At 40.5% G+C, this 25162-nt stretch overlaps 1 protein-coding gene across 1 annotated transcript in view; it reads right to left on the bottom strand.

The window, feature by feature from the left end:
- Fmn2 (formin 2) overlaps positions 1-25162 on the bottom strand; it is a 310737-nt gene that overhangs the window by 195502 nt on the left and 90073 nt on the right. The window contains 4 exon segments of the mRNA XM_021173977.2: positions 3782-3926; positions 6340-6838; positions 6841-7837; positions 22611-22666. Of these exon segments, the coding sequence (XP_021029636.1) occupies positions 3782-3926; positions 6340-6838; positions 6841-7837; positions 22611-22666 (1697 nt within the window).

The following is a 25162-nucleotide window of genomic DNA, read 5'->3' as shown; positions in this document are numbered from 1 at the left end:
TGAAGGCATACTGGAGAGAGGCTGTTGTGTGTGGTAGGCTAAATAAAGACCCATCCCCTAATCATAGCCACAGTGGCTCTCTGCCTCGATTCACGATTTAAATGCCACAAATCCTCTTTCTTTGTACTGCTCACAGAAGCTTATGTGTCCGCGGCAGCAGTTAATCAGATACATTTCTATTTAACTAAGAAAATGTCACATTGCATGGCACCATAGTCTATGACCTTCTCAACATCTGTTAGAATGTGAAAAGGGGTTTTCCCCCCAAAGTGTTTCCACATACAATTATGTAAGCCTAATTACACTTCATTAAATATTTAACATACAGAATAAATACAAAGTCGTTTTTTAAATTCATCATTTGAGACTCCATGTATATTCAGAGAAGATACCCCATGACCATACTTATCATTTAATTATGAAGAACAAATACTCTGGAGGAAAATGGCTGGAGATTGAACTGTTTTGTGCCCTTAGTAAACTGGGAATATCATGGATATCTTTCTCATGCAGCACTTTTGTGTACCACGAGCCAATGTCTGCCCATCACATAAGTGTGTGTATGGGGTACAGTTGTTACAGGAGCTAAGAGGAGTTCTGAGAGCAGTAAGTATGCATGGCAAACTGCTGGCCCAATGTAACTTATGGCTTGCCTGGCCGCTGATGAATAGCAGCTATTTCCCATGCTTCCCAAAAAATATACATTTCCTCCCGATCTCACTGGACATACACTTGACTAGATGCTTCTGTTTTGATGCATTTTATTTTAATTACCAAAAGCTTTCTGAATAAAATTCTCTCATTTTACCATTCCCAAACTCTGAGTTTAATTTTTATTTAATGAAAAAAGACAATAAGACAGGCTCATTGCTTATATTCACATCAATCACCAACACAGAAGAGAAGAGGGGAGGCTAAACATTTCCTGGCTCTAAAATCTTCTTAAAAACTGGACCAGAGTCTGCGAAGCTCAGACACAAGCACCGTATGAGTTGCTGTTTCTAGTTCTGCTTCTGTTTCTTAAGAGATAACGTTGTTGTTCTTTTGGGTTAGATTAATATCCAGTTTTGATGTCATGCCACACTCATTTATTTATCAGCAATGCTGTCAGACTGTCATCTGATCAAGTGCTCTCACCTTTGCAGCTAACTTCCTGACGCATATTACTTCAAAATAAAGATTAAAAAAAAGAACATAGTGAGAATAAAGATGAATATGTGTCTCATGAGTGAAATACAAATTGTTGTCTCTTCAGGGTTTTGTTTTGTTTTTTGAGCAAAGAGAACATAGACTCACAGCAGAAGAATCACTGTTCTATCCAGAGCATTACCCTCTTTCTCAACATGTCAGAGGGCAGTGTACTAAGCAGAGGAGCCTTCTAATACCACGCTGGAAATGTCTCCACTAAGACAGTGGAAATATCCCAGGGACTCTGCTAAATAACAATGCTTTTCACCATAACCTTCCTTGCAAGAAGACAGATCACAGGAAAATCTTTTTGTGATTTTTAAATATTTAAAGCAAAGCAGAACTTCCATTTTCCATTGTATATACTAAGAATTTCTTGAAATACCTCCATAAAAGCATTGGCATTAAAAGCTATTCATTTTACTGGGAATGAATCGTGAGACGGCAAAAATGTGTGCACCTATCACTAGTATATATTTTCCATAAACGAGAATGTCCATGAACACACCCTGAGAACACGCTTTCCTAAACAAAATTCGGAATTTCTCAGGGAAATAAAATAAAGACATTTTTCTTCCAAATTCAGTCAAATGAAATAAAATTAGGTTTTCTTTTTCTCCCTATAATATATCCCTTTACACCATATTTTCTAGGCAAAACAGAAAGAATTTTTATCTCCCTAAAGAACAAACTTGAATTCAGTTCCAATACCAGGTGAAGTTAGCACTGCAGAGCTTAACAGGAGTCACAATGGGGGGTGGGGGGGGAGTTTACAAAACCTCTTGGTAACAAAATGAGGTCATTCTGCTGTGATGGTATTCAACACAGATGAAGTGCATATATGGAAAGAGGCCATCTCATGCCAACAACTTTAATTTGAGGATTTGATATTATATAAGTTTTACTCCAGTAAGCCAAAAACTGAATACTATATCAAATATCGAAGTCCTACAATGCCAGCCAACATACGAGCTATCGTTCTCATTCATGAATTCACATCTGAATTCATTTAATGAAGCTTCTGGTATTGGGGGATGCAGAAGGACTGGCTTGTTTAGCTGGGTATTCAGTCCCTGCAGAAGAGACTTCCCATGCTATTGTCAAGTGATTGTTTGGGTGTGCAGCTCTCTGCAGATTCTGCACTTTCTGCTTCAATTTTGCATGAACCGCATTCTATCTCTGGCATGGTCCATGATAAGAGGTAAGATGACCCAGCCTCAGAATGCACTATACATCTGTATCATGTGGAGAGTCGTTAACAATAGGTATCTCTTTTAGAGAAGATGTGGATCCTTAGTATCCAAATAAATCCACATCCAAATCTTAGATTATTGTAATAAATTTCAAGAATAGTCAGGGATAATTATAAGCCTTTCTCCCTCATTCATCTGATCAGTTAATTTAATACATAGTTTTCATGGTTGGTAAAGATAAAGGTAATGTCATGTTTACTAGTATCGATCAGCAGCTACCAGAAGCTTATAGAATGCAATATAGAAATGCAGAAACTGGGGCAAAGATCAACATATTGTCTAGGTTTCTATCCTTACAAAATGCCTAGTCCTAGCCTGTCCACCCAGTCTGCTATGGATTCCAGGAGTTAATATATCCCATTGTAATCCATCCATCCCTGGATGAATTTGTCAATGTCCAATGGGGAGGTGTTGTCTTCTCTGAAATATTAACAGAAGCAATGCAGTTCCATGTGCCTTGTTGCATTATCTCAGTCAGATGCAGAAGGTCTAGGAACTGACCCACTGACTGTCACTGATTTTGGGACTGGGTGAGAAGAATACTGGGACATAGCCTCATTTCTTCCCACTAAGACTGACCTCCTCCACAGTGTCTTGCGTCCCACCTCACACAAAGATAGGTATTCCTCCATTCCATGGTGAAAGATGGGTACTATCAGCAATTTCTAATATCTCCGGCTCACTACTATGGAGATTTGCCATATCTTGCTGAATGGCATCCTAGAGACTCAATTTAGAGTGTCATTTCATGGCCAAGTTCAATGGGTCTACCAATTCAAAAATGTTCATAAATGTGTGTGTGTGTGTGTGTGTGTGTGTGTGTGTGTGTGTGTGTGTGTGTTTAAGACATCCTGTTTTCTTTCTTTATCTGATTCATGCCACAGGTTAGATCAAAGGATCTAGCATGAAAAGATAAAAATTTTGGAAGGGGTCAAGGCTTTCTTCCATATTTCAAGTACAGTATAAAGATGTAGCTAGGTTTAAACAGCACCTATTTAAGCTATAATGGCAAAAGCCTTTTCCTTGTTTGCCTCTTTCCATGGATATTAACCCTTAGATGAACTTAAATCAAGAAAAAGAACAACAACAAATAAGCAATGGTGGAGGGTCTGGGAAATATGTAGCAATGAACACTAGTCAGGTTGGTCTCTCTGGACAGTTACACCTGTTCTTCCTGAGTCAGTCTTATTTAGCAACATATTCTAACTTCCAGCTCTTCCTTGCTATCTGCTGAAGGTCCAAGGAGACACCAATCATAAACCATATCAAGGCTTCTGTTGAAACGAAAGTTCAGACTGTCTTGAAAGGTCCCTACAGTAAGAAAACACAGAAATACTCACTTGTTTGGCCTTTGTCTTTGAAATTGTGTCAGAAATAGGTTTCTTTCTCTCCTTTACTGCAGTTTTAGAAAATAATTCTTCAAATTCATGACAGTCTATGGATGGCTCTTCAATCTTTTCCCAAATAAGTGAAGGGCTGGAGTCTCTAAAAATTAATCAAAAGAACAATAAAAAGCAAAGTCCTATATTATGATGAGCAAAAAGAAAGAGGACACAGAGAAGGGAGAGAGGGAACTGAAGGAAGAAAGATAAGGAAGAAAAATGTGTTATCAACTTGATGAAAAGGTTAAAATGTCAAAGTGAATAAGACATTTGTTCAGTGACAATTTTATGATATTCCTCTTTATGAAGTCACCCCCATGAAAACATCAAAGCAAGCCCCTGTCAGCATGGGCAAGAAGGGCAAGGAAGGCTTGATTTCTTATGTCCCAATCCACTTAGTCTAGTAGATTAATTGAGGGTTAAAAAAAAAGCAAGTATTTCCAAGGCTAGGTGAGGTAGTAAACACCTTTAATCCCATCACTGTGAGTTCAAGGCCAGCTTAGGATACACAGCAAGTTCTAGGTCAAGCTAGATCTGCATTGTAAGATCCTATCTCAAAAAATTAATTAATTGATGGATTAATGCAAACATACATATACATACATGTATGTATATGTATATATACATACATATACATACAAGAGCACCTGTGCCTATGTGCTGCATACACATGCATATAAAAATAAATAAAAGCCTCTATCAAAGACAACGTCCCCTTGTGGCGCATTGCCACCCACCTGCCCACTGTCAGTTCCCTTCTCAGTAGCTCCTTGTTTGTGCTGTGCCACTAAGAAGACGTAAATGTCCTTTATAAAATGTAAATCATGAGGTAGAGCACCATATCCTGGATTTGGAAAGAGCAGGCCTGACTAGAGGTGAGAATGATTGCAGGGACTGCAGAGATGGTTCACTGTCTGCTCTTCCAGTGGTCCTGAGTTCAATTCCCAGCAGCCACATGGTAGCTCACACCCATTTTTATTGGTATCTAATGCCCTCTACCAGTGTTCATGCAGATAGAACACTCACATATAAACTTATTTAAAAAAAAAATCAATGTATATAAATTGTAAGACACTCATATGAAGAATAGACCAGAAATGGGGGTCAGGATATAGTGTATCTGTTGGTACTTTGGTATGGTCCTCCCCAGTTACCTGGCAACAGCCAAGTAGGCCTGGCCCACTATAAAAGTGGCTGCTTGCCCTCTTGTCTCTCTTAACCTCTTGTTCTCTTACTCCTGTCTCTTGCCCCCTTGCTCCCTCTCCTCTCCCCATTCCCTTCCCTCCTTTCTCCAAGTGGTTATGGCCAGCCTCTACTTCTCTCCTCTCTCCTTCTTTCTGACTTTCTTTGCCTCTACTACTCTTTCTTAACTCCCCTCCTCATGCTGTAAATAAACTCTATTCTATGCTACAGAGTTGTGTGGCTGATCCCTCAGGGGGAAGGGATGCCTTGGCATCAGCGCACAGAGACATCTCCTTCCCCCACACCTCACCACACCCCCACAGAACATATCTCGATGTTCCTTTATCTTTTTATGATCACAACAATATACTCTCCTGAAAAGGTTTAGTGAAGAGAAAAATCAATACAAAAATTACAACGGAACCCTGTTCCTAAACTCGTGCCCCTTCGTTCAAGTACATCAAGGAATTATAATAAAATAGAATTTAAAAAGCCAGTGGCATCTAAAGCTGTGCTTTTTTTCACCTTTTCCCCTGGATTTAATGACCAAGCTTTCCAGCACAGTCTCAGAGACTGGGGATTAGATTGCATGTGGACAAACCTGAACACCCTGGGTGAAAAGGTCTTACTTCACAATGGTCATCCCAACCATGATGGTGGGTATGACCTGGCCTTGTTTCCCCAGAAGTCCCAGGGCACTCTCAAAGGTAAGTTACTTAATACACATAAATTACATATAGTTTCATGCAGTGTGTTTCTCAAGAAAGACTTTTTATGAACAAGACAGAATCCTAATGCGAGTTTGAGCCTATTAAAGGTGCAGAGTTCATCCCAGAGAGTCAGTGTGCCTATGTTTTCAGTTTACATTCTTGCAATTGGTTGATAATAAGGAATTTATTAGCAAAAGCAAAGAGTGTAAGTTATTTGTGCCACAAACATGCCTGCTTCTCTGCCCTGGCTGCTTTTACAGGCAAGCCTTGCTTCAGATGGTTTGAGCATATGGGGCAGTCAAGACCTGCAACTACAGGCAAAAGCATGTATGCTAAGAAAAATAGACCCCTTTATCCTTAGAACAACAAAAAATAAACCAGTATAAATAGATATAATTTAATCTCAGACAGAGATGTAAATATGCCAATTTTTTTCTACCTTTGAAACTGTAGGAGAAAAGTCTACAAGGTTAAATAATTGCTCCAGGAAACACTGATGTTAAAATCTTACATAAGTTTTATAGTTGTATATATAATTCATTAAATTATACTTTCCCATTAAGTTCTACAGTAAGTGTCCCCTGGTGGAAAGAAACCAAAGGTCTAAGCTTGCTTTTGGGTTACCTTTTACTATGGAGTTGAATTCTTGTCCAATAGAGAGGCTTCATTGGCCGGCAAGGCTCGATTGGCTGCTTCCTAGCCACTCTGTCCTGATTCATCCCTAATCCAAACAAGCCAGTTGGCAATGGAGGAAAAAGAAATCCACACCCTTGAGGTGCTGCTGGTAAAGTGCTACTCCCAACTTGGGAGGAGTGTGGAGGACCTGAGCCAGGCAATAGTGGGGGTGGGGGGATGCCTGCCCCAGGGGGAGGTGGGGGAGGAGGTGGAACCCCCATACCTGGTAGAGGAGGTGGTGGAGGAATAGCAACTCCAGGTAGAGCAGGAGGAGGGGGTATGCCTGATCCAGGTAAAGGAGGGGGAGGGGGTATTCCCACTCCTGGAAGTGGAGGGGGTGGGGGTATTCCCGCTCCAGGAAGAGGAGGAGGAGGGGGTATGCCCACTCCAGGAAGAGGAGGAGGAGGGGGTATTCCCACTCCAGGTAAAGGAGGGGGAGGAGGTATTNAGGAAGAGGAGGAGGAGGGGGTATGCCCACTCCAGGAAGAGGAGGAGGAGGGGGTATTCCCACTCCAGGTAAAGGAGGGGGAGGAGGTATTCCCATTCCAGGGAGAGGAGGTGGGGGAGGTATTCCCATTCCAGGGAGAGGAGGTGGGGGAGGTATTCCCATTCCAGGGAGAGGAGGGGCAAGGGGAGGAGGGGGTACTCCTAGTCCAGGAAGAGGAGGAGGTTGGGGAGGGGCTGGCAGCATTTCTGGTCCCTGTAGACTGCTAAGTTGTAGGGCTGGGGCTGTAGGACTGGGCAGAGCAGGCACTGTTATGTCAGAGAGACAGGGAGGTGGGGGAATTGCCATGCCCAGGCCAGGCATGAAACTGGAGGACTCTGTACAAGGCAGAGGTGGTGCAGGTGGGACATTACAGTTGTTTCCAAAGGAGGAGGAAACAGAATGTTCATGGCTGGTTTCTGACTCAGGATGCAGAGAAGGTTGGGAGGGCTGTCCCTGACTCTCAGACCCAAGGAGAGGAGGAGGTGGTGGTAGTTGTGATGCACTCTGTATCTGTTGGGCATCCAGCTGTACTGATATTCTCCTTGGAGACACAATCAGAGAAATCTCTGAACAGAATTTTGTCTGAGGTCCAGAGGGTGAGGTTAGAAGGGCTGATTCTCCACTTGCAGCTGCAGGGGACCCCGGAAGACCCTCTGGTGGTGCCTTTGGAGGTGGCAATGTCAGGTTTCTACCTTCTTCTGTTGGGGAAGTCTGTATTGATTTTGCCTCAAGAGTCCTTGGAGGCTGTGCAACCTTCCCATGCAATCCAAGAGCATCTAGACTGACGTCTGCAGAGGCTGTCAATCCATTCTCAAGTCCTGAGAGGCCTCTGGGTCCCTCCAAGTCCAGGGCTGGATATTGCTTCTCTAGCTCAGCTATCTTTGTGCGCAGATCCTCAATGGTCTGTTCCAGTTGCTGAATTACAGTTGCCTGTCCTTCAGACTTCACATCGAAAACTTCCTAAGAAACAAGGGTAGCCACAATTAGTAAGACAGTGGAAAAATACAAATATCTAAAGAGGAATAGGAAAATTACACAAAGTCACACTAGGACTGCCTCCAGAAATATCCTGCCACAGAAAGATTTTATGGTAATTTCAGGGTGTACCCTCTTTTCTACCCTTGGATTTTAAAGTGGTTCAGACATACTCCCATTGGCTCCTAAAATTTTTGTCTGTCTCACCTTTATACAATGCCACGGAGGATGGGTGACACTGAAGGTTAGTTTTAAATGTTAAATTATCACAACCTAGAATCAACTGGGAAAAGAGTGTTAAAGAGGAAGTACCTAAATCAAGTCAGCCGGTGGACAAGTCTATGTGTGGTTGCCTTGGGTACTTTCATGGATGTGGGATGGAAGTACCCACCCTGACAGGGCCCTGAACTGTAGATAAGTAAAGAAAGCTAGCAGAGAAGAGAGAAATGAAAGGATGCTCTGCTCCAAACTGGGGATGCATCCTGACTCGCTGCTTCAGGTTTCTGCCTTGAGTTCTCCTGAATAATGAATGGACTGTAACCCAGAATTACAAGGCATATATTATTTTTCCCTGATGGCTTGGTCTTGGTAAGTGTGTTCTATCTCAAAAACAAAAATAAAACTAGAATAGTTCCAATGACTTGATTGTGGTAAGAGTGTTTTATCACAATAACAGAAATAAAATTAGAATAGTACCCCTGAACAGGGAAGAACATTCTACAAGATAAATCTTTGCCTTCCTGACTATGAATTGATGCTATTAGGGCATTCTCCCAGGGGCTCTGGAAGTTACCTTTGAATATTAAAGGCAATCACTAGCTTTTAGAAGTCTCCAATAAGAATAAGTGATAGGTTATTGACACACAAAACAATGGGCATATATATTATGAATGTATGTCATAATTTTATTATCACATTTACTACAATTTTAATATTTTACTCAAAGCATTTCAAAAAGTGTTCACTGATGGTTCTCCAAAAGTTATAAAGATAGACATTTTAAATGGGCAAATGTTAAGCATACATATGATTTATATAAACTTAGGCACACATGCAAACCCTTCATTATTTTCAACAATATCTGTACAAAAGACCATAATATTAATATATACAAGTGGTGTCATATATTTTATATGTGGTCCATGGTAAAAGATATCCCTATTTTATTTACCTTATTTTATTCCCAATTTGACCATTGTAGGAATTTCCATGCTATAGTTAGAATGTTAACAAACAAAAGTAACATAGCCAAAATGAGAAACTCTAACACTGAAACTCGTCTAAACAAGTCCTTGACCATTCAGCTTTTTTTTCTTCACGCTACATTACTCAAATGTGTAGTATCCTCATTTTCCTTGTATGCTGGTAAATGTGGCTTCTAAATATTAATCAGAGTTCTTATCCGTTTCCACTAGTGGTTATAAAAAGGTTCCTTGAGGACCCAGTGAGATGGCTTAGCAAGTAAAAGCACTTATCAGCTAGTCCAATAACCTGAGTTTGATCCCCAGAACCCACATGCTAGGAGGAGGGAGCCTACTGATGTCAGTTGCTTTCTTCCTTCCACGAGCACACTGTGACATTCATGTGCCTTCACACACACACAAAATAAACAAATGAGAAAGTAAAAGTGTAAGTTTATTGATGAGTGAAATGCAGTAAAAAAAAAAAAAATTACAGAAGAGACTTACCAAACTCAATACTTAAATGCTATTAACTAAGCTATCCATTTTTTATCATCAATTTAAATATAGTAAAACTAGAATAAAATCACTGGACATCTAGAAAAATAAAGTGAAAGAAGAAAATGATTTTGTTATAATGGCTACACACTGTAACAGCTATTACAGTCCTAACAACGATTTATGGCCACATATTCATAGACCATTACTCAAACATACTCAAAGCTAGTGACAGCAGGAAATATAGTAGCAGCAACAGGGAATATTTGAATATTTTAAAATTTGTAATTATATAGCCAGTCAGTAAGAGGTTAAAAAGAGTCATATTTCGCAAGGTAACTGGTAGCAGGCAAAGTCTTCTGGAGGGGTTCACTTTGACATGGCTGCAGCCATGTTGGGTTATGATATCCTGATTATTCTTATGTAAGCCTCATCAGCCTTCCCTTATAGTTTCCCAACACACTATACGAGACAAGACTATTGGAGTGGTATGTGGAGCTTTATGACTGGGCTTTAATGCTAGGAATGTCCCTGACATTAATATTAGTGTGAAATAAGCCAGTTGTACAGCTTGCTTGGATAAAGCCACATCTGACTTCACCAGTATACACAACTTTACTTCTGACTCTAATCAAGGGGATTCGTTGTTTCTGCTGCTTCCAAGGACCACAGTTCTGTGACTAAGTATCTAATAAATTGTGATCCTCAAGCTGTCTGCCTCCTTCAGGGCCACAGCATCTAGGAACCAGTTCTCACACACTGGGGCTGAACTGCTTAGAACAATCTCTTGAGTGGAATCCGCTCTAGATACTGTTGCAATTATTGGCCTACCCAACTAAATGCTCCCTTCTTCTGTTTGTAGAAATAGGAAGAAAATGACACTTAAAGACTCCCTTGCAGCTAGGTTTAACCTGTTAGATGATGTCACAGAGAGGTTTAGAGTAGAAAACACTAAGAGCCGTGCTGAGTGTGAGTGACAGTGGGGGTTTGAATACTTAAAGCTTCTTTGGAACAAATATAAAACTTGCACTCTGATTTGTGACTGTCACCTCACAAGTTTCAAATTTCTGGGTTGATTAAGATTCAAAAGCTGAAATTTTCAGCTTAGAGGAACATCCTTCAAACTTTCCAATTTATCCACTAAAAAATTTTACCAAGCACCAAGCCAGAGTGTTCAACTCGATTAGTATCAAAGCCTAATTGGTAGAAATGATACCAATTTTTCAGATGAAGTTGTGTGGGAGAAATGAATTGTGTTCTTTTCCAAAAGAGTAAAATTTAAAAGCTAAATGACCACATCAATTACTTATGTGGGGCTAAGTCTGTGTCTCAGTAGCAGTTTATTTGCCAAGTATGTGTAAAGTCTTACATATGAACCATGTAATGAATGGAAGGAGAGAAGAAAAAGCTAGATAAATGTTATAATTCAAATTGTGTTTAGTAAAAACATTTGGGTAAATGTATGATCCTATGATACAGGATTCAAATGATCCATCTTCACTTTTTCTGATGTTGAGAAACACTCCAGCTGAGAGATTAGCAATTTCCCCTCACATTGCATTTGCATTGTGTGGCTTAAAACAGCATAAAATCACTGATAAACTAAACCTGCCAAATGTTGAATTACAAGTACAGTTTAGAGAACAGGGGAGAGTAAGTGGTGCTTTGTGAGGAAGGGGAAGAACTTAGGACTGAGCTGAACACTTTAAGTATTAAATTTACTCATTTACTTTGTTTTGTGGTACTAGATACAGAAGCAAGGGCCTCAGGCACGCTGTACCATTAGCACTTGCTATACTGATTTGTCTTTCATTTTGAGGCAGTTTCCACTAAGTTTCCCAGGCTGACTTTGAATTTTCTCTGCAATCCAGCCAGTCTTTGAGCTTGTAATCTCCCTGCATCAGCCTTTGAGTAGCTGAGATTATATGGTTGTAACACTAGGCCTCTCTGTACATATTCGGTGTACAAATATGTATTTTTATGTATTTCATTCATATTTTTAAAATAGAGATAAGTAACACACTTAAATAATTAAAAAGTTGGAAAAATAAGGATTTGATAATATAGAAGTATACATGTTCTTTAAGGTTCAAAGATTTTTTTCAAGTGTATGGCCCAGTAAGAGGTAGGATTAAGAAATGGTAGAGGAAATAGTGATACAATCAAGTTCCAACAATAAATCTATAATAAGCATCATAACGAGTTATGTGGTGCCTGGAAGGAGCAGAGTTAAGGAATTCTTGAAGATACTACTAATCATACTACAAAGACAAGAGATAAAAGTTCTTTTACAGAACTTTTCTTACAGGTAAGTTTCAAGACAAAGAAAAAGGACGAAAAGATGCGATGAGAGAAATTTGCCTACTTTTTATATTATTTTCACTTCAGAGGAAAAAGAAAATACAATTTTACAGAATTTTCATTCCCTTTTTGACCATGTTTAACTCATTCCATGAAATGTTGGAAGTTACAATCTTCTTTTTTTTTTCATCTTGGAAGCAGAGTAATTAAGCTTTTCTCAAGCCAAAATCTAAGATTTTCAGTTCTCAACTCAGCTAAGAGTCATCAAAGAATCTTATCTGTCCTTGCTTATCCAGGGTTATCTATCAAGGGCTGGCTAGCTCTTGGAGAGGACTAACTCACAGTTCCCATGGCAACAGTTTCAGTTGTATTCTTCAGTTGTATGCCTGTCAACAGTAATGTTGATTTCTCCATGAGTTACCTTTTTTTTTAAAAAAAGGAATTTACATGGTTAATATCGGTCATTATCAACAAAAAGGCCTAGCTCTCCTCTGGCCATGTAAGCAAACATGTTATGCTCAAGCCCACATGAAGAGATCTGCAGAGCCTACCCACTGACAACGCCACCATTTAATCTCTAAGGGATGGCCAGGCACTCCATGGTCCACAAAAAGTCCTCAAGTTAGGAGCCTGTTCCCTGTGTCCAATGCCTGGAACTTAATCTTCCATCTCTCAGGCTACAACTAGAAGGTGTCTATCCAATTCTCAAAAGGACTTGACATTGGAGAAATACAGTTTGTTATCTTAGACTTCTACCCTTTACAAAAATGTTCTCAGCATTTCCAGAATTGTGCAACAGTTTACCCAATGTTCATGGCAATAGCTATGAAAATTACATCACTCTTTTAAAAGAAGGGCAAAGTATAGTTGTGGCATTCTACGAAGAATCTATATAAAGGCTATCTCCTTGTAGACAGATTCAGACAAACCTGTTTTAACAATATAAAAAGCAGCAAATTTATGTATTACCAATTTTGAGATTATCTGCATTTACAAATACTTTTTCAAATCCCTAAATCATCAAGAGCAGTAGATGTTACTCTCCTATTTGGCTCAAAAATTCTTACAATCACATAGCCAAAAATTTTCTATTCCTGTATAATCTTAACTGTGGGTGGTGATGGTCAGTTCTTATAAATTGTTTAAACACTTGAATATCGCAAAATACAAAATGCCATTGAGAGAATAAAATGTTTGCCAAAAACATGTTTCCAAGTGCAAGATTATTTGATTCCCAGAAAAAGAACCCATTATAGTAACATTAAGGTTACAATTGTCATAAAAGAAGCCAAGATACATTCAAGCAAGTTTTTGCTTAGAAGCTAATGGGCACATCTTTAAAGCTTTATTGTGTTGTAATAGCATGGTCCTTTCAGAGCCTACAATATAAAAACTACTCACTGGTAAGTTAATACTAAACTTATTTTGTAAATGGTGATATGAGACACATAATTTATTGTCTACTTCACTTAGATTTATAAGTTCTGTTGATTTTAATGTCCCTATATTGATAAATGTGGACACTATACACTTCTACACAAACCATATAAATTCTATCCATCATGTTTTGAATTCTATAGGCAAAAAACAAAAAAACAACCAAAAAACAAAAAAACAACCTAAGGTTTTGGACCAAGCCAGTGGCATTCCAAATCTACAATACTACAATAACTTAATATATGCAAGTCAGGATCCCATAGGAAGTAAATTCAGACTTTAAACAAGTATGATTACTTATAAAAAAGTAAAACACAAACAATTTCAAATTTTAGGGCAAATTTCAAGAAAGGAAGAAAATGCTAGGACATATGATATATGAAAAATTATGAATAATTTTTCAAGTGTTTGTTAAAGTGAAACTCATTACAGAAAACAAGAGCTTCTCAGAGTTCAACCTGAATGTAAGGGGAGGGATGGAGGGAGGTGGAGGGCAAGACAGGGAGGGAAGGGAAGAGGGAGGAAAGAAGGGAAAAAGGGAGGGAGGAAGGGAGGGAGCTATGGAATCTGGAGCTGCAACTGGACATCTTTATCATTCTCTGCATTGTTCATTGAGACAGGTTTCTCAATGGACCTAGAGATTACCATTTCTTCAGCTGGCCTGGTAGCCATGAAGTCCAGAAATCACCTTTCTCCACCTTACACATAGTACTGGAGTTATGGGTGCACACAGTCAGCTAGACACAGCTTTTAATGGGTGTAGTAACGAACTTGGGTCTTCAAGCTATGAGGGAGTACTCCTCCACTAAAATATCACCCTTAGAACCTCCAAAGTTTATAATAAAATGAATACTAAATTGTTGAAAATTATAATGTACTTAACCCAAAATGAATCTGGTAAAGTCTATGGAACATAGATGAGACATGTGACATACATGTGAAGAAGACAAGTAAGAAATAAAAACTGGCTAACTGGCCATCTTCTTGTTACTTAGCATAACAGATGATCAATAGACTGAAGCAAAGCCTATAGGCGTCATTGATAAGGAACCCTGGTAGAAGTAATAATATATGTGGGAAAGAGCCAAGGTAACATGGAATCAGGTCAACAAAAGGAGGGAATCTGCTGCTCTCAGTCACACGCTTTTGGAACTTCCATCCAGATGTTGAGTCAATTCTGGCAGACTGCTGGCTCATGCTCTAAGAGAGTGCATCGCTCCAATTACTCAGACAGTACCAGAAAGAAAAGCACTACAATGTGTATGACTCCCTTTCATGATCTGTAGATGGAAGGTGCCACCTCCTGAGCACTGACTTCCCTTATGCGAACACCCAACTGCAGTCAAATGCCAGCAAATCCTAACAAAAATCAAATACAATGGATGAAGACCACTAGTTGGTGATGGAGAGATCCCTAGACCCTGCCATGCTAGCACAAATGTTCTCCCAAGGCTGCTGGTGCTCTTCTTATCAATCACTGTGGCCTTAATCCTGGCTAGGATAATTACTCAAGACTCCTACTCATATTGCTCATAAAACCCTGTCCTCTCTTGGCTCCTACAATGCCAAACTCAACCTTCTCATTTTTTTCTCTAATGCCTTCTCTGCTTTTGCTTTATTGTTTAGTTTTGCTTTTCAGTAAGAGCAGGGGTCTGGATTTTATCTTTGAGTAACTTAATTGGTGATATACAATCAAGAAATCACTCTCTCATTCACCCGTCTCTCCTCTCTGCTGGCTACTGCTAGTCTTTCTTCTCGTGGCTCCTTCAATCCTGTCTTGTGTCTGCTTGGCTTTTGCTGCTATTTCATCTCTCTGCCTTTTGACTTAAATCCGAACTGTATCTTATCCTCCAACCAACTAGCATGTCCTAAGAGCTCTGAACCCCTGTTAATGGCTGACCAATGTCTCTCATGATGAATAGTCCCAAGAATCACCAGGGACTTGTTAAACCTAGGCCTGTTGTCTGAATCCCTAGGGTTAGCAATGCAATTGCATTTCTAATCAGTCTCCAGTTGATGCCCTTGTGGCTCAGACTAATCTGCACCTGGCACAGTCACCACACCCACAGCCCCTCCTTGGTTATCATTTCTACTGCCTCATACAATGTCTCAGCTGAGACTCTCACCCACCCAGAACTGCACTCCTGACTGGTTCTACTGTGCCTCTTACTGTCAAGCCCAGCTACCTTTGCCAGGAAGTTTACTTTCTCATTAAAAACTTTGGCCTCTACTTGCTGAGAACACATTAACTTCTCCCAAGGCTCATAAGGTCTTTAATGATCTGTGTGATGAACATAGCCCATGTCATAGTTAAGATATGAATCGCCTTCCTCCTGAAAGAGTCACCTGTGGATGATGTGGTCTCCAATTCATAGGGCTATTGAGGAGGGATTGGATTATGGAGGTGCCAAGTTCATCAAAGGATTAATCCATGCATGACCTCCTAACCAGGACACTGAATCCTGTTGGAGGGAGAATATCACCACTGAATGTTTCTGGAAGCAATCTTATACTGGTTTGGTAGGCTTTGGTCACCTGTCCACCCAGAGTTGAGCCACTTGGCTCCACTGTACACTGTCTCCCTGTGTTCTGTTTCACCAAGCCTGGGCCTAGAAGCAACACAGCCAAGAGACCATGGACTAAAGCCCGAAACCACAAGCTGACATAAGCCTATCCTCCTTTAAACTGTGACTAACACCACATTACCCATCTGGCCTACTGCAGAGGGGATACTGTGAGGATTAAATAAGATAAACTTAACCTGTGTTCTTCAAACTCATCATAAGCGAACTCTCTGAAAATCCTCAATTATTCAATGCTGAACCACACTGCTCCTGAGGAAAACACAAGATTGGATTCCAGATTTCTGCAAGTCTTGGGTAACATCTTGTCACATGATCTGTGTTTACCCTGTTTCCTTTTTAATGTCTTATTTAAGGATTGTTGTTGATTCACTAACACTGAACACTTACACTGGCCCCAGGATATTCTAACTTTTGTTAGAACAAAGTTTGACTAACATGTAGTCTAATTACTAGGTCCACCAAGGCCTTCTGACACTTAGGAACACCAACAACATTTTAACACTAAGTGTAAAGCCATTTTAAAGGATGTGCAAGGCAGGTCCTCTAATAAACCACACAAAGGCTACTTGCTTACAGACTTCCCTTTGTTCAAATTTACCTAGGAAAGTACATACTTCACAGAGCAAGATTTTTAGCCGCATTGGACAGGTTTGCAAATGACCATAAACACACCACAGAAATGTAAGCACAGCAATCAACTTTAGCCAATAGTTGAGTTCACAAATACAGAATTCATGAATAATGAGGAGCTCAATGGTACAGCATTGGCTTAGAATGGACAAAAGAGCCTGAGCTCGATCCTCAATATTGACTAAAAATAAAAACATCATAGAGACTATCACCCTTCTGTGAGATCAACTAACAATCTGAGTGTTGACTATGTGCCTTAAGCTCTTCAGAACTTCTTTCACAGACGAATAATATACTTAAATCCCTCAGAGCTCCTCAGGTAGGAGTGGTTTATAAGCCCATTTTACAGATGTGGAAACTAAGTCATTTAAGTACTTTCCCTGAGGAGAGTCACACCTGCTAGACTCACATCAAATAGCTAACCTTCTGCTAGCAGTTCCACTTAAGGTCTGTCATGGTTACAATATGTACGCACACAAGTCATGTGTGGAAAATGTTATCCCCAAAGCAATTTTGAAAATACCTCAGTTAATGGATGGCATTTGGAGGTAATGCTTTGGAGGGTAATAAGACTGGCTGTTGTCACCAGAGTGCAGTGCATTAGTGACTTTATGAGAGGAAGAGAAGGCTACGCTGGCAATTTCAGTCTCCTCACCATGAACTGCCATTCCCTCCCTGCTTTCATAACTGACAAGGCCATGGAGACATGGAAAAGCTACGCCCTTGTATATTCTAGTGCATGCTCCATTCCTGTGAACTACATAAATGCCCAGCTTCCACAAAATACCCTCTTCATGGCCTTCAGCTTTGAAAAGCTTCCGGAAACAAAGTAAGACGAGGTAGAACAAAGATCGTCTCTCTATCAAACTGGAAGCAGGTTCCTCTGAGGCTTCAGCCTTGTTTTAAAAACATTTGACCAAACACTAAGGTTTCTCAAGGCAATGTCCTCAGACTGACTCTATGCTCTCCCTTAGTGTGACTGTGTGAGAAGATTCAAGATTGCCAAAGTCTTTTTTCTCCTTCAGGAGCAGCTGAAGATAAGGCACAGTCTCTGAATTCTAAGATAGGGACGGAATCCCAGCTTCTGTCATTGCCAGCTAGCAGACAGAGCAAACAGCTCTCGTATGCAGTGGAGAACCCTTGTCATGCTCAGTCCTGGACTCTCCTAAGCCTCTTCTCATCCTCTCCTCGTTGTTCCTCCTTCAGCCCTTTAAAAGGTTCATCTCTGTGCAATCCACAGCTGACTTCGCTTCACAGTGGAATTTCCCCTACTGTAGTAACTGCCACTGACTAAGATCTGTCCTAACACCCTCATCAGTGTCTGTTTCTGCTTCACTCTGACTGTTCTAGAAAAACTGGGATTTGTGTTCAAGACAAGAGCCCTACATCCCACATCCTCTGTGAGTACATTTTCTACAACTGCTCAAAGATGTGCCCTTTGCTCCATCTCATCAGCATGGTCATGATGTATTGATTCATTCATCAAACATTTCTCTGGGCTTCGTCTATCTGCCCAACTGTGATAGATACTGAGGGGACAAAAGAAAGTACAGTATTATCTTCATGGGGCTCAATCCCTGTACATATGTCCAATGATTCCAGACAGAAGGCATGGGCACAGTAGTTACAGTATAAGGACTCTAAAGGACTTTGGAGCATGAGACTTTTCACATAGCGTATGAGAGGCAGTCAAGATGGAACAATTTGGGCATCCGAGGGTACATGAGAACCATGCAAGGGAAGATGTGAAGGACAGTAGAGTCTTGAGGAAATGACTTATTTTTCCCTAGACCAAACTGAATCTGGAGGAGAGACAGTGAGAGATAAGGTCAAGAGGGCAATGGCAGGAGGGAGACTCTGTATGTCAAACTCACAGGCCTGAAACCTTTTAGAGACACAATGAACAGTCCTTGAGTAAGTCTAAGCAGATATCAGGGGTAAAACAGTTTGTGTTTTCAGAAAGATAACTCTGGGGTAGCGTGCAGGAAGAGATTAGAAGGGGTCAAGATGGGAAGTAAGGGAATCCACAAGGAGATAATCCAGATAACATTGGGGTCTGCGCTCAATCATTGCCCAGTTGCATGCCCTGGGCCAGAGGCCACCAGCAAAGGTCAAGTCTCCACAGGAGAAGTAAGTTAAGCTGCCTGTCAATTCACCTGCACAATAGTCACCCTAATGCCAAGTTCACTTCCAGTTCTTCATCTCAACTAGTCTGCTCCATCTTCCTATATCTGTGCAAATTAAGTCCATCAGGAAATTAACTTTCTACAAAACTCTTCTTCTAAATTTACAGTCTCTCTACAACTTTTGATTTCTTTAATTAATCCAGTACTCTACCATATACATTAAATATCTTGGCAGGTACACTGTATCTTTTAAGTTGGTTTGTAGCTATATGGAAAAGATACTATCCTATAACTGAAATGACTACTTCTTTTTGTTCTTCTTCTTCCTTTAAAATATATATTATCCTTATTTTTGAAATTGAAATGCAACTCCCACTTTAGTAAACCAGCAGAATTCCTAACTACCTTGTAAATATTTGTCCTTTTATACCCCCAGAGGAGGGTAGGTCTCACCTCTCATCTAGGACACATCTTACAGCAGATGGAAATCATTACAGAAAACCACAAGCAACCAAATGCAGAGAACAAGCGACCCAGGGGCGCTCAGCAACAACTGATACAGCTATAACACAACTCCTGCACTAGTGCTCAGCCATCTTAGCAGAAGAGTGGGCAGAAAGATACGAAAGCTAGAGAGGAACTGGAAATTTGCTTTGAGAATTCATCTCTTAGAAATATCGGCTCCCCTCACGCAGTCTCATCAACCTGGAAGCCAGAACAAGACCCAAACAAAGACAACACCAATAGACATGTTTACAGGAAGGGGTCATATTGCCTTATAAAAGTCTTTACGTTTTTTCCCCCCTGTCTCCTACAAGTGTCCTAGTACACAGCAGATCAGGCGATGCCTAATCATGGGAAAAGGATCCTTAAATAAGCAAGGCATTCTCCTTAGTTACTACTCCATCAGACTAGCTTCCTCAACTTTGTGTCTTGTCTCTCGTATAAATGTTGCATGGCACGCACTAATTTTACACCATCTAAATCTCAGCAGTTGGCTTCAGTGTAGCTCTAAGTCCTCACCACTCTGGAAGAAAACAAAAATACTATGTGACATCCATTTCTTTCTCCACGTCCTCAACACACATTCTAACTGCTTCCCAGATGTTGACTGCTTCTCAGTTTTAAAAACCAATACATAAGAGCTGGGCCTGGGAGCTATACCTTTAATCACTTGAGAGGCAGTCACAAATGGGTCTCTCTGGATCTGGGGCCAGACTGATCAATATAGTGAGTTGTAGGCTAGACAGTGTACACAGTCAGACACTGGCCCGGAACAACAAACACCGGATGAGTATCTCCTCCTGTTTCTGATGTTAAAATACCTACACTGAGGTCCTCCGAGTGTCCATAAAACAAAAACGGTCTTTCCAGAAAAGTTGTGTCTTCCCTGGTCCATGGTATGGTAAATTCTCTCTCCAGGGTTTCCAGCTCTGTGTCTGCATCCCTGCCAGGGAGTATCTGTGCTTCTCTTCTTCCTAACTACCTACATCTCCTGAGACTCGCTATCTAAACACTGCTAACATGTTTATTGAGCACCTAAAATGATCATAAACTGAGTTGGGCCTGAAGGATCACCGTCCCACGCTCTCTGAATTAGTTCTCCTTGATTTTAGATCCATTTTTCTTACCCTGGTTTAACTGTGGCCATTCATTCATCATTGGGTGTTAAAAGGGTTTCCTACATACATTGTAGCTTAAATACCACCCTGTATTTGTGAAAGGGGAAATGTTCTATTTTAACATTATGTTCTTCCTTAAGTACCTATGTGCAAATCCTAGCATGGCAAAAATGCTTCAGTGATGCTGTGCTGTTTCTAGGGAAGTGGGATGCTTAGAATTAATAACTACAGAGCAGAGTAACACTCAAAATTCTCTCAACACATTCCATATAGTTTCAGTTGAGAGGACGGGCACCTGAACACAGGCGAGGAAGGCAACAGAGGCCTGGTTAATGCTACTCTCAGAATAATGTAGCAGCACAGGATGGGCTAGCAAAACACTTCTGACATCACCCACAAGCAACTGGCCAGGAGCAGTCTTTTCCTGCCGTTGTGGTAATTTACAGAGGTGCAGAGCTGCCCTCTAGTGACCAGGATGTGAACTGCGAGGGGTTTCATCCGCAAAAATGTTAGTCCCTACACTAAAATGAATAAATACAATTTAACACCAAGTTATAGTAAAACTTCAAAAGTTAGAGACAAAGGTCAAATAATAGACTTCTCTGTCAACAGCAACAGCCTAAAGCCACAAGATCTGTAAGATGTATGCTGTGAGCATAGGTATTTCTTATAGACCCTCTTCTGCGTCTATTTTTATGTGGATAATGCTCAGGTGACTATTCTGTACCATCTCATTGATGGTCTGTAACATGGTAGGTAATTTAAAGTATTGCTGTAAGGACTACATAGGTTGAGGAATGCATGCAGAAGTACTCAGCCTAGGTCCTCTTCAAAGAGCAGCAAGTGTTCTTAAATATTCTCATACGTATCTCCAGCTCCAGTGGGAGAGTTTGTTTGCTTGCCATTGCCTAGTTTACTCTTCCGTTTTCATCATTTTAGCTTTCTCTGGTTCACCATAAATGAATTATTGCAGCTAATTAAATAACCAGAGGCCCAGCAGTCATTTCCAGGGCACCCAGCTCAATATGGGTCTCTCCTCAGAAAACAAAACAAAACAGAACAAACACAAACACAAACCAACAACCAGTAAGCTAGGAGAGCTATTATGACTATGTCCTCAAAAAGAAATTTAATTCTGAACAAACAGTAAAAGCTCATCTCGATGGTATTTTGTAGAGAACCTGGAGATTGTTCGATTCTGAGCTAACCTCATAACTCCATCTCGCTTCCAGGAGGAGCACAAGGTTGATGTAACAATAAACTTATTTTAAAACAGAGTCCCGTCTTCACTTTGAAGGTTTCTCAAATTCTCCAGTTCAGAACATCATGTCCTATATAATCTAGGTATGCCAATACACATTACCCAGAAACCAAGATAGGTTTAGAATTCAAGTAAGATTCCTCTCATTTTCTATAGGCCAGACTTAATAGAACAGAACGAGTCTCATTTCTGTTACCATACAATGTAAACTAGCTTATTTTGTCATGCAGTATGAAACCATTCTTAAAAGCATAGTTGGGAATAATTATAAGTAAGTTCAACAATTTCTTGTATATCCAAAATAGTAAGTGCTATCAATAGTCAATGCTCTATGAGATGTTTCTTTCTGGACATTTTCCATAATTTATTTCTGTGTGTATGTGAATGACTGCACACATGTCATACATGTCAGAGCATGTACGTGCAGGTGCATGCACATAGGGGCCATAAGTCTACATCAGATGTCTTCCTTAATTACTCTCTGCCTTTTCTGGGTCTCTTATGGAAGCTTGAACTCACCAATTTGACTACATCAGTGAGTTTTCAGGCGCTATCTGTCTCTTAATCCCCAAAATGGGGATTACAGATATAGGTAGTAATAGATGAAAGGGTCTGAAAAGATACCATCAAATGTCCCATCCTCTGAAGTAATTTAGGAGTTGTAATGGCTCAATGACACAGTCCTTATCAACCATGCACAAAGGCCTTGTTCCCAACCACAGCATGATGGAAAGTTGTCTTACTAGGTATTAGGCAAAATCATTTTAGAGACTACGCCTGGGATGTGCTTAGATACGTCATCACACAAACATTTTCTCAGGTGGCCTGGAGTTTCACTGCAGACAGCAAATGCTGGCACCAACCCCCCCCCCAGCCCAGTTCAATATAGAATAATATAGACCTGAGAAGCTAGTACTGCTTTCTATTTCAAGGCTGAATGGGATCACAAAATGTAAATGAAAACAAGCATTTCCCTTCACCTCAGTAGATTCCCTTGTGAGCTAATACCGGGGCAGCCCAGCCATCTGTGCAGAGAGGAATGTCAGTCACACTACTATCACTGTTTTAAGGTGAATAACAGAAATGGGGATTTGCCATCCTAATAACGTTCTCTTACCTGCTGGACACCATTTGTGCATTTTTTCGGGCTTTCCAAAATAGAGGATTGAGGTTCTGGATTGGAAAGGAAGCAGACAGTCAATACCTTAAAGAACAACATTTCCCATTTTCTCAGTTAAAAGCTAAAACATCCACTAGATATAAGTCTTCCACAGTGTATAGCAAGAATACTCAGTCTTTTTTTTTTCTAGTTTGATTAGCACACTGTGAGAATATGGCTGCTTTCCATAAACACATGATGACAACTTGTGTTGTTGGCTATTTTACAAATAGCAGGAGCTCTGTGCTCTCTTCTGCACGCCAGTCTTAATGGCTTTTCTCAATTGTTCTTTATTCCCCCCAACCCCCACCAAAAGTCCCTGCTTAGAAGTTTTCAACTGTATTATTCACTTAGTGAAAGTTCATACATAATAGGATCACCTCAGTCTTGAAGCACAGGATTTTAAAGGCTTTAAATACTGACAAATTCAGTTCTGATTCTAGTAAGGGATGACAAATACTGCCACCAAGAGGCAGGAGTAAGAATGGATTCTGAAGGGATTTTCCGCCTTCAGTCTTCCTAGCCATTTGAGATCTTATGGGATCATACTGGAAATACACTAGGATAAACAAGACTACAGATTCAGTTGTTGCTGATTTTGTTGTTGTTGTTGTTCATGCTGGAGGGCAGTATCTTCTAAGGAAAGCTACTGTGAAAATTTAGGAATCTAAACATAAAGTCTCTCACCCATCCTCTCCCTGTTAGAGATGTGCCGCCCACTCATTGGGAAGATGAGTGAATGAGTTTAAGTCTTGCCTATTCCGGACAGCTGCCTATCCTAGACATTGCCAACAACACAGAGCAGTTGCTGTTCCTCAGGGTCCTAACTGATGCATGCAACGGAGATACGGAAAACTATGGTACAGAGTTTGAAGAGCATAATGAATTTGAAGCTGCCTTTAAAGATTGCTTTGTACCCCAATGAGCGTCACAGGCTCCACCCAGGCTCTCCGGCCTTGTGTCATCTACCTATGATTCTCACCTCTGTAAACACCCCACACCTTTGCCACTAGCTCGTTATGCTCTTACCCACATGGCCAACTTCTAAGATGAAACATACACTCTTCTACCCTTCCATGGGGCCTCAAAGGCCACCGCGGCTGCTGTCTCCAGTTTCCTGATACCTGCACTGTCACCCTTCTGTGATTGCTTGGTCTATTCTCTGAGAATTCTGCTCTAACCTCCCTGTGTGTTCTGTTATAATGATGTCCTCCTACCACCCCAGGACTCCTGATCCCCAGCCCTTTCATGTTCCATTGGCTAGGTCCTCACACCCTATACTCCACAATTCACCTTTTTGCTACCTATCTATTACTACATCTTATCTTTTGGAAACAAGAAGATTCCCCAAAGTCTTATGTTTCCAAGGCTTTGATTTCAAGTTGGTGATGTTGAGAGGATGGGAGAACTTTAGAAGATGAGGCAGGACAGACAACTTTGAGCATTCCTTAAAGGAAGTAATGGGATTCTATATCTCACCTTTCTCTGCTTCCCAGCTGTTAAAAGTGCTCTGATACACCATGAACCGCAGCCTACCAACCCACAATGCGCTGCCTCACCACAGATCCAAAAATCGTGGAGCCAAGTTATCAAAATTAGAAACCTTTGAACCAAAATAATTTTTAAACCCTTTAATTTGATTTTAACCATGTACTTTTCATAATAATGAAAACTAACTTATACACTTCGTCAAAACCTTCACCCCATGGAAGCAGGTCCTTCGGTTGGACGCTCCCTCCTGTTGTGATATAGAACAGTTCTTGCCAGCTTGAATATGAGAATGAAAACAAATGAAGCATTGTATCAAGACAAGAAATAGTGCCACCATTACAAAAAAAAAGAAGGAGGAGGAGGAGCAGGAGGAGGAGGAGCAGGAGGAGGAGGAGCAGGAGGAGGAGGAGCAGGAGGAGGAGGGGGGGGAGAAGGAGGGTAACCTTGTCAGGGAAGAGTAATGATTTCTTAAGAGGTGGCAGAGTTCAGCCTTCTATCTAGTTATTTCCAGTACTTCATTTAAAATTGTATCTTTCAAAACAAAAACCAGAAAATAGCATGAAATAGCACACCTAACACATGAGTGGGGCAGGGGTTAGAATATAAGCAGGTGCCTTTAAAATGGAACCATTGTCCCAGACAACATTATTTCAGCAGGCTAATCAAAAGTGAGTATTCTCCTCGTGTTGAACTTGACACCAGAGTCTTCTCCATTTGAACAGAGATCTTTTGCTTGAAAGCTAATCAAGAGTTTATAAAGCAAACCCAAAATATGCTTCCATCTTCTGCACTTCCTCTCAGAGACCCACAAACAAGGCCTGACTTAGAAGACACAGAAGAACAGATCATTTTGTCTTTCTATTTAAATAGTACAGTAAGAGCAAATAGATCTCCTACTTGTCCTCCATGAGTTTTCGTTTGTTTGTGCTTGTTTATTTCCATATTAGAGATGTACACAAAGATCCCTAGCTTCTCTCTCTCTCTCTCTCTCTCTCTCTCTCTCTCTCTCTCTCTCTCTC

The sequence above is a fragment of the Mus caroli genome, chromosome 1 (genome assembly GCF_900094665.2).
Source record: "Mus caroli chromosome 1, CAROLI_EIJ_v1.1, whole genome shotgun sequence".
Classification (NCBI taxonomy): Eukaryota; Metazoa; Chordata; class Mammalia; order Rodentia; family Muridae; genus Mus; species Mus caroli.
The sequence above is the reverse complement of the archived record's forward strand: the minus strand, read 5'-3'. Positions and strand labels throughout refer to the sequence as shown.